At 41.8% G+C, this 10,292-nt stretch overlaps 2 protein-coding genes across 3 annotated transcripts; one reads left to right on the top strand and one right to left on the bottom strand.

Annotated features, from left to right (window-relative positions):
• Window positions 1-57: 57 nt before the first annotated feature.
• On the bottom strand, window positions 58-1,749 carry LOC134194409 (collagen alpha-2(I) chain-like). The gene has a single exon (XM_062663343.1). It carries the CDS (start codon window positions 1,747-1,749, stop codon window positions 307-309), a length of 1,443 nt encoding a protein of 480 aa, XP_062519327.1. The 3' UTR covers window positions 58-306.
• Window positions 1,750-2,929: 1,180 nt separating this feature from the next.
• LOC134194059 (zinc finger CCCH domain-containing protein 11A-like) lies at window positions 2,930-8,560 on the top strand. Of its 2 annotated transcripts, XM_062662962.1 has the most exons (8): window positions 2,930-3,153; window positions 3,220-3,321; window positions 4,366-4,434; window positions 4,683-4,802; window positions 4,861-5,008; window positions 6,014-6,085; window positions 6,151-6,258; window positions 8,354-8,560. In XM_062662962.1, the coding sequence occupies exons 3-8, from the start codon at window positions 4,381-4,383 to the stop codon at window positions 8,413-8,415; spliced, it is 564 nt and encodes a 187-aa protein (XP_062518946.1). In that variant the 5' UTR covers window positions 2,930-3,153; window positions 3,220-3,321; window positions 4,366-4,380; the 3' UTR covers window positions 8,416-8,560. The 2 variants fall into 2 exon arrangements, with proteins under 2 accessions (XP_062518946.1, XP_062518945.1); XM_062662961.1 differs by having other exon boundaries at window positions 2,930-3,321.
• The last annotated feature ends 1,732 nt before the right edge of the window (window positions 8,561-10,292 follow it).

Genomic DNA, 10,292 nt, shown 5'->3' with positions numbered 1-10,292 from the left:
GTTAATCCTTAAATTAATTAAATGTAACTACACGTGATCTAACATATAACAATTTATCTATTGCTACACCGGTAAATATTGTTGTTAACTGTAGACAGCAAACCACATTTCTGCTCACAAACTGTGTATGTTTATAACAAAATTTCCATCTAGCAGCACATCATACTGTATGCAGCAATCCTACACAACAAGCAGCTGTTACAACAATCATTCTTAGCAGACACTTGTCTAGTCAGAGAAGCATAGATACACACAAAAATGGAAAGATAAGTACATGTGATGGTTTTGATAAAGGAAACTTGTTCTTCACTGTCCTTGAGCACAGTAAGTTAGACTGCAAGCTGGAGTGTTAGGTAAGTTGTATATGTAATACTGTCCACAGTTGATCACTTCAACACTAGTCTGCCTCCAACAACAATTGCCGCTAAGACTAAAGCAAACTGTTCTTGAATTTTTTTGACCAATTCCATTTGGGTGAGATCCTTTTAACCATCCTGATGCTCGAGTTCCACAGTAGTTCTCAGATGTGCAATTCTCTGGCATAGCTCCACCTATTGTAGGACTGAATGAATGCCAGCCTGGTGTGAAACCATGTTGATTGGTTGGATGACTTGTATAATCACAGTGTTGAGTTGTCTTAGAATAATGCTCAGATGTTTGTCTCCAAGTTTCATTTAAAACACGATGATTCCATGGTAAACATTGACTGGGTAGACCAAACAATTGATGTAAATCCTGCTCATCCCCTTTTATTCCTTTCATTCCTTTGTTTCCTTTCATTCCTTTTCCTCCTTGTAACCCAATCTCCCCCTTTCCACCCTTCCCTCCTTTAAAGCCAGGATATCCTCGTTCACCTTTGTCTCCTTCTTCTCCTTTTTCTCCTCGAGGACCCAAACTTCCTTGCAGTCCACTTACTCCTCTCTCTCCTCTTCCTCCTTTCTCTCCACTCACTCCCATGTCTCCTTTCCTACCTGCTATTCCACGTGGACCCTGTTTACCTGCTGATCCCTTACTGCCACGTTCACCATTCCTTCCCGCCTCGCCGTTTTTTCCAGCTGCTCCTGGCAATCCAATTGAACCATCTCTACCTGGTAGACCATCTTTTCCTGACAAACCTGGCAATCCAATTGGACCGTCCCTTCCAGGCAAACCTGGCAATCCAGTTGAACCATCTTTTCCTAGCAAACCGTCTCTACCTGGCAAACCTGGCAATCCGTCTCTTCCTGGTTGACCTGGTATACAAATTGCTGATTCTGGTTTGCACATCTGTTTGATGAATGACCCAAATACGTGTGCAATGTTGATTGTAACTTGTGACGACTGACTGGGAGATTGTTCCGACCTCTTCCCTCTTTCTCCTCCATACTCAGACAACGTCTCATAAACCTGCTTCATTTCCTCTTTTTCTACTTGAAGTTCCTGCAAGTCCAACTGCAACTTCTCTACGCTTTTCTCAAATCTTTTCTCCTGAACACTGAGCTTCCACAACAGAAAACCGCTAAACACAAAATTGCCCACAACTAACGATAGAAACAACGCAATCGTCCATCTGCCGGTTGGGCCACAATTTCGTTGCAAAACTTTACAACTCTCGTCCACTTCGCTGCTGCTCATTGCATGCGCTATCGTCGTCGTTCTCTTACTATCTGACCAACAGTAGATATGAGCACGTCGATATAAAACAGCAAAAGATACGGTGAAACAGACGACGCAATGTCGTGTCCTAAAGTGATTCCGTCTCATCCACATCCAACCGTAAGATGCGAAGAACCGGCACTTCCGTTCTCCGTGATATCCTCACCAAAGTGACTGTAAACGATGCAAGAATGGCCATAACGTGATATCTACTGTATTGAACCCTTTTGTTCAAAACGAACGAACAGCTTTCGTCGTTCGAGTGCAAAGCAGTCAATTGAAATCACCATTTTCAATGTGCGAGATGAACTGTCGGACGCGCGAGGCACACGGGATCAGGCGAATTTTTTTTTGGGGCCCACTTTCTTCAGTACCCGGATAAACGTCCCGTATACCTGTAATCTGCACGTGACGTTAGCAGAAGGAACGAACATGATAGTATTGTTGTTTGCGTTCGTTGACTACTGCGCACCTTGCGACGCCACACCATTGACGTTGCTGAAGCGGTAGCTGCGTCGTAATTTTCGAACTCGGAGGCCATCAAAGCACATACGCACAAAGTAGCTATAGCAGGTAGGCTAGACGTTTCGTCTACCTTACGTTGTGATAACTTATTTTTCTTAGTTCATAATTCAGCAGAAATCTGCGTCAGTGCACTTGCATCGCAAAAGGAGCTGTTCCAACTTTCAGCTGTTCAACCAGAGACCTCTTCAAGCTGGTGTACACGTAATACAGCTAGCTATCTATTAAAATATGCAGACTACTAGTAGCTAGACTACGGTACGTATAGTCACGTAGACATAGATTAGCTTTTTAGTTCTTCAGGAACATTGCATGGGCTTACACGTAATCTATACCTTACATTGTATATCTATAGTAAACATGCTTCTAAGTATAAAGTTTATAATAAACTGTCAACATTTTTGCTGTTCTGCTGAATACTGGCGGACAGACTGTGCTGTCTCTTTATCTTTTGTATTCGCTTCGGCATCACATACCTACTGACAGAAGGAGTTGTTTGAGTTGATCTCCTACTACTAAACACACTGGGGCAGCCAGCTTTTGCAGGAACAGAGCTTGAATTTCTCATGTGTTTTCATCTGCTGAGGGCTGTAGGCTGCACCCAAATTCTTTGCCTGTGCTTTGTTATCCCTGTATGACTGCCAAAAGTGTGTAATGCTGAAACTAAACGCTGCTGCTTGGTCGGTGGATGTGTTGATTTTCCTCAACATTTCCAGTAGTTTCACAAAACTTTTTAACAGCTGTCAGCTACTCATCATTATTTGTCATGTTGGGGGCAAGTCCAGTTTCTAGGTCAACCATGACTTCATTGAGACTTGTTTTGACTGTCTCAATTGTCTGATTCTTGTCTTCACCACTACTGGGTATTTCAGTCTCCTTCATGGTTGTTTTCTGCCTTTTCTGTTGGAACAGATCATCATCCAGCATGGCTGATTCTTTGAAAGAATGTCGTATGTCTTCATTATGCCACTGAATATCAACAGAGAGGGACTGCAAGTACTCTTCATCTGACTTTGGTGAAGACTGCTATAGAAGCTAATGGGTTGGCAATCTTTTTACAAGAGCTACGCCTGCAAGGAGCTGATGGGGATCAACAGCAACGAGGAGTGGAGAACGTGAAGGATGAGAAGTTGGCTGTTGTGGAGGACAAAGCAGCAGCATTGGGTACAGATTGCAGTGACTGGATTGTGTAGCACGTGTTTGCTGATAGAGTGACGGATAAGCAGACAAACGGATAGACTGACACTGTCACAGACAGATGGATAGACGGACAGATGGACAGACACACAGATGTACAGATGGACAGACTCATACAGACAGATGGACAGACTCACAGACAGAGAGATAGACAGGCACACAGACAGACAGATGGATAGACACACAGACAGACAGATGGACAGACACACAGACAGACAGATGGACAGACACACAGACAGACAGATGGACAGAAATGGACAGACAGACAAACAATGGACAGACAGATGGACAGAAAAACAGATGGACAAACAATTGACAGACAGACATACAAACAATGGACAGACAGACAGACAAACAATGGACATATATTTGACAGACAAGCAAACAAACAATGGATAGACAGATGGACAAACAATTGACAGACACAGACAAACAATGGACAGACACATAGACAAACAATTGACAGACAGACAGACAGAGACAGGTGGACAAACAATTGACAGACACAGGCAAGCAGTGGACAGACACACAGACAAACAATGGACAGACACACAGACAAACAATTGACAGACAGATGGACATACAGACAGACAGGTGGACAAACAATTGACAGACACAGGCAAGCAATGGACAGACAGGTGAACAAACAATTGATAGACACAGGCAAGCAATGGACAGACAGGTGGACAAACAATTGATAGACACAGACAAACAATGGACAGACACATAGACAAACAATTGACAGACAGGTTGACAAACAATTGACAGATGACAAATGTATCATGAATGGTAAATACACCACACACACACACACACACACACACACACACACACACACACACACACACACACACACACACACACACACACACACACACCTATCTGCCACACCCACGCACTTTTCATCTAAACTCATTTCAAGTCTCTGTTTGTCTGTTGTGTCCTTTTTGTGGTGTGAAACACAGAAGTTGCATGACGTCGATTAGTTTATGTATTTCATATGTGTTGCAGGGTTGAGGCGATCGAATGGCTACGAAAGGAGACGATTGTTACTTCTATTATAATACTGAATGTCTGAAGGTACAGTTGATATAGTCACCAATCATGTGAATTATTGATTAATAATTTATTAATATAAATTAATTGTATGCTATTTATTTATATTAATAAATAAATAAATAAATAATTTGCATATAATTAATTTATATAAATTAATTGTATACAATTTTTTTAATTTTTGTTATTTAATAATAATTTATTTATATAAATTATTTGTATGCAAATTATTTTTTATTTTTTGTATGTCTTGACTGTCGTCTCTATTCCAGGGTGACCAATGCCCTTTCTGTCACAGTCAAGCTGCACTCGGTAACAACACTGTCTGTGCGTTGTGGCTACAAGGGTCGTGCTTTCGATCAGCATGTCCGTTCAGACATATGCATATCACTGTGAATGGTGACACTTTCGTCTATTTCTCACATTCTTGTGAGAATGTCGAATGTTTAGCCGTTGAAGAGTGAGTTGTTGTGTTGCTTTGAGATTCAACCAAGTGGCTGCCTCAAGCCCAACTGTCCTTTCAAACATTTCAAGCCAAGAAATGTGATCACACTGGGAACAAGCTCAATGCCGGTGATGTCAACGACACAGCCAGTTGGTACGATGTTTTAATTAATTAATGGGAGAGTTCAGGGGATAGCAGCATGTACAGACAAGTGGGCAAATGGTTGGACTTGATAGACAGACAGAGGGAAAGAGACGGATGATGGGAAATTGATTGGATGGAAGGGAAGACGTGTAGACAGATGGAGAATCAAAGATGTTTGGATGGATGGACAGACAGACAGATGGACAGACAGATGGACAGACGTAATAGTGTTGAAATTTTAAATATATGTATTGACAGACAGATGGACAGACAGACAAGCAAATGGACAGACAGACAGACAGACAGACAGACAGATGGAGAATCTAAGATGTTTGGATGGATGGACAGACAGACAGACAGACAGACAGACAGATGGAGAATCAAAGTGACTAGCCTCCACCCTGTCCCGACTCTACTTCCTGTCTGTACAGCATGACAAAACTTCCACGTACGTACGGGACAGACAAAATGGCACTTATCTATAGATGTTTGAATGGATGGATAGACAATGGACAGATAGACAGATGGAGAGAAGGACAGACAGAGAGATGGACATACATACATACAGACAGATGACAGACAGACAATGGACAGACTTACAGACAGACAGATAATGGACAGACAAGTAGACAAACAGACAGAAAGATGGACAGACAAGTAGACAAACAGACAGAAAGATGGACAGACAGATAGACAGATGGACATACAGACAGACAGACAAATGGACAGACAAGTAGACAAACAGACAGAAAGATGGACAAACAATACACAGACAGGAGAGAGAGAGGACAGACAGAGAGATGGACATACAAACAGACAGATGAACAGACAGACAGACAGACAATGGACCGATAAGTAGACAAACAGACAGAGAGATGGACAAACAATGGACAGACAGAGAGATGGACATACAAGCAGACTGATGGACAGATTCATGAATGAAAGAAGACACTAATCCTGTACAATCCCTCCATCCCTCCACAGTAAAGATCTACATTTTGTATTTTGTTTCAGTTGCTGTCAGACCGTCTGTTTGTGCTTCTACCAACTTGGTTCAAGCACAGGACACGGAGATGCCAAATTTCTGTGAGAATCACTCTTGTGTGTTGCTTGGCTAAATATCAGTAATGAGAACTCGTCTCTTGTGTCAGTTGGAGTTGTAAAGGAAGTGATGACGTCTCTATCAGTCCAGTCAGACAACAAAGGAATATCAAATTTGACTGTTAGCGGGCGGATAGTCACACTAAGAAAACCGTTAGGTGAGGGTGTGTGTGTGTGTGTGTGTGTGTGTGTGTGTGTGTGTGTGTGTGTGTGTGTGTGTGTGTTTGTCTGTGTGTGTGTGTGTGTGTGTGTGTGTGTGTGTGTGTGTGTTTGTGTCTGTCTGTCTGTCTGTCTGTATGTATGTCTATCTGTCTGTCTGTCTGTGTTTGTCTGTCTTTGTCTGTGTGTGTGTGTGTGTGTGTGTGTGTGTGTGTGTGTGTGTGTGTGTGTTGTGTGTGTGTCCAAGTGCCTGGATATTATTCTTGCTGTCCCGGGTTTCTTGTACACGACGCACTGTGCAGAATGTCAACAGTAACGATTCCGGTATTTGTAGTTCTTGTTTGATTCTATTGTGGTAGCATCTTTCTTGGCCTCAACGTGTGTTGAATATGTGTGTGCTGTTAGGAGCATCTTCTTCTGCTTGCAGTTTGGCATGGGAATGGTCTGCTAACTACATAAATCAGGAATTAGGTATAGCAATTGAGTTTTAGAGCAGCAGTTGAAAAAATTCTTGGTACGTTTCTAATAAATAAATAGATTTTGGGCAAGAATTCAATTATCAAGATTGATATTCTAAACATTTGTGTGTAAGCAATGCTAGTATGTATACCTTGCTTTGTCAACATTTGCTTAATATTTAATTTAAAGAATTTTGAGAAATTTTTAGAATACTTTGACGTGTGCTGGTGTGTGCTGGGTTTGATAGTTAGTTAATTCAACATCTAAAATTTAGTTTCAATCATTTGTCTGTTAATTTGCAGTTTGATAATGATTTATACAGCCTACATTGATTGATTTGTACCGCCAATTTATATATAGTCGATATTATTGTATACAGGCAATATTGATTGATGTATACTGTACAGTAAATATTGATTGATATATACATTAGCAATAGTGTTGAGCTTAACCTTGTTTCGAAGACTGACATTCTCTATTTCAAGTTAGTCAAGAAGCAGCAAGACGTCTATGTGGAAACATGGATTATTTTGGTGACCTTGTTCTTTAGTGTGGACATAGACTTTTTTTGTGGATAAAACCCCATGATGCAACCAGTGAAATTATTTGGCATGCACTGCTTGTAGATAACAAGGAATTCAAACGAGAACTAAAACGAAGGATCGAGCAATAATAGTCTTACTATATATCAATCGATATTGACTGGCTGTATAAGATCATATTGACTATATATAAATAGACTGTATAAATCAATCAATGTAGGCTGTAGAAATCATTATCAAACTGTAAATTTACAGACAAATATGATTTTAGGTATAATTTTACATGTTGAATTAACTATCAAACCCAACACACCTCAGATTATTCAAAAAATTTCTCAATTTAAAAAAATTAAGTATTAAATAAATGTAGAAAAAGTGAGGTATGCTGTATGCTATACATTCTTTACATATACTTTACATGTATACGATACATGGTTTGGTTGCAGCCAATAATACAGAAAGAGGATGTGCATGTGTAGAGGTATGGTTGGCATGTGAGGGTTGCCTCGTGATGAATTTGAAGCTAAAGAAGAGATCTCATTCTAGGAACACTTTCACTTAAGAGAGGACTGCAATTTGCCTCTGTAATTTTTGGAATAAGTTTATTTCTTGTGGCAGGGTACAAGACCTACGATACCACAAATATGACTCAATGTTAACTAATTAAGTTGTCACTAGTACAGATAATCGTGAAATATTGGATTGGCTACCTGTATCGATCGGTATATACGTATCAGCTTGTATTGGTCTAGATTATCAGTTATTGGAGAATAAGTAAAACTGTTTTATCAGTGCAACTTTAGCAAAAAAGGGATTTTGTACATGTTCCAGTGCAGGCATGTATGTATGTTTTGCCTTTAACAGCCAGTGCTGCAAAAATGGTGCAGCTATACTTTTTTGTGGTGTTCTGGACAGCAACAAATGTCCATATATATTGGTCCCTTGAAAATCAATGGTTCAGCGAGTGTGGTCCATGTCATTACACTGTACAAGTAACCAGTTCATGTACTGTACAGTCTTTTAATTAATTGATTAATTAAATGAAAAATTTTACTGAAGAAATGCTATGCTTAATATTTTGCATTGTGTGTAGGACATGTGAAGAAGATTGCATATATTTGGAAGGTTGGAGCAATGAATGGCATGTCAAAGTAGTGTCCAGCAAAATCATGCCACTATTCAAGCTGCTAGTGCAACAGCTGTGACATTTGTTGACCAGTTTACGATGCTGTAGAATTCAATTCTAACCAGTTATAGTCATTACCGGTTGGATATAATAATATAAACACACACACACACACACACACACACACACACACACACACACACACACACACACGCACGCGCACACACACACACACACACACACACACACACACACACACACACACACACACACACACACAAACCACATATATAATAAGCTAAGTGTATACTGAGCACTGATAACAATCTGTGGCATATCAGTACTGAGTAGCAAGTCAAATAAAAACCTGTTTGTAGTTGTGTGTGTACAATGTTGCATTTAGTAACTCTTGCATACTGCTTCAAGTGTGCTTTAGCGAATTACGGTTAATTAGTAAAATTCACGTACATATACCTGGGAGGCAATGGAGTTGGCTTCATGTATTGCTTGGAACTCTCTAATTCCTTCAAGATTGAATACGCCAAATAGGAATGCACCGGCTTGAGTGTTGTCTCCAGCCTGCTCATTGATTCTTCCAGCCAGATTTCTGCAGGCAGGGCATCATTGGGCTACTGTGTGGGTCGCTAAAGTGAGTGGCTTTGCGCACAGTGATGAGCTGGCCCTTCTCTGGACTCACATTGGGAAAGGTCAGTCTCGTACAGTCTTGCCTGTTTAGGTGTCTAGCGGACCTAGATGCATTGAAAAAGAAGTAGACACGTGATGGAGTGCAGATTGAGTCTCATGTACGTGTGCATAAGTACGGCTTCACTATCTAACCTGCCCTTGAATGTCGTAAGAAAAGAGCTCGAAAACTTGGCAAACATGTCGCGAAAGAAACAGGCGGGACTAAACGCACGTTTGACTGGATTTGGCGCGGATTACGTAGAGCCGGCACGTGAAGGACGGGCTTATGGCACGTGCAGATAACAGCTTATACGGGACGTTTATCCGGGTACTAAAGAAAGTGGGCCCAAAAAAAAAATTCGCGGGATCAGAGCCGTCGCAAGAGGGCCTGGGTACGAGGCTAACGGGATGATAGCTACGGGTTCCACCTCTAGTATAGTTGTGGTGTATTTTTCTATGATTTTTTCTCCCCGATTTCGAGTGAACACCGAAGCACTAACGACCAACAGGCAACGCCAAACAGTTGCCCATATCATGGACTACTCCAGCCTGCCCCCAGAAGTCCACCAGAAGCTCGCAGATCTCGAACTTGAACTCGAAGAAGGCAAATCACACACATACCTCACACAGTAGTCAATCCAGTGTCCTCTTTACAGGCGATATCACACAGAAAGGCTACGAAAAGAGGAAAGCAAAGCTACTAGAGCCATACCAATCTGGTACGACGCTTGTGCGCATCATTGTCGCAACGAGGGCGTTGGTAGGTGCATAGCCATGGCGCGCTGGGCGATGAGTGAATTCACTGACGGAGGCGTTTCTCGAGAATCGACGAGTGGACGGCCGTATTCGTGTGCTGCGCGTCGTCCTACCGTTCTACGACTTCGTTTCGTGCCGAAACGGCGGTCGTCATTGTGTGTAGTCGTTCACAGTTTTGATGTTTTTAGGTGGCGGCAACAGTTTCCACTCGAATCAAGTTTGTTGAGTCCGGAAGCGAGGAATGTGCGAGCTGTTTGACCTGCGCCGAATTTTCAACAAGAACTCGCGTGTACAGGTCAGTCTCTTCTGTGGATGATTTTTCAGTGGCGGATCCCCAGGGATTGTCATTCAGGGGCGCGTCATTCAGGGGGGCGAGTTATTCAGGGGCGAGTTATTCAGGGGCGAGTTATTCAGGGGCGAGTTATTCAGGGGCGAGTTATTCAGGGGCGAGTTATTCAGGGGCGAG

The sequence above is a fragment of the Corticium candelabrum genome, chromosome 18 (assembly GCF_963422355.1).
Source record: "Corticium candelabrum chromosome 18, ooCorCand1.1, whole genome shotgun sequence".
Lineage (NCBI taxonomy): Eukaryota > Metazoa > Porifera > Homoscleromorpha > Homosclerophorida > Plakinidae > Corticium > Corticium candelabrum.
This window is presented reverse-complemented; position numbering and strand designations above follow the sequence as displayed.

Coding starts and splice junctions, on each gene's coding strand:
- LOC134194409 (XM_062663343.1), bottom strand. CDS start 1,749: ATGTGGATGAGACGGAATCACTTTAGGACACGACATTGCGTCGTCTGT.
- LOC134194059 (XM_062662962.1), top strand. CDS start 4,381: ATGGCTACGAAAGGAGACGATTGTTACTTCTATTATAATACTGAATGT. Junction 4,435..4,682: donor ATAATACTGAATGTCTGAAG/GTACAGTTGATA, acceptor TCTCTATTCCAG/GGTGACCAATGCCCTTTCTG. Junction 4,803..4,860: donor TCAGACATATGCATATCACT/GTGAATGGTGAC, acceptor TCGAATGTTTAG/CCGTTGAAGAGTGAGTTGTT.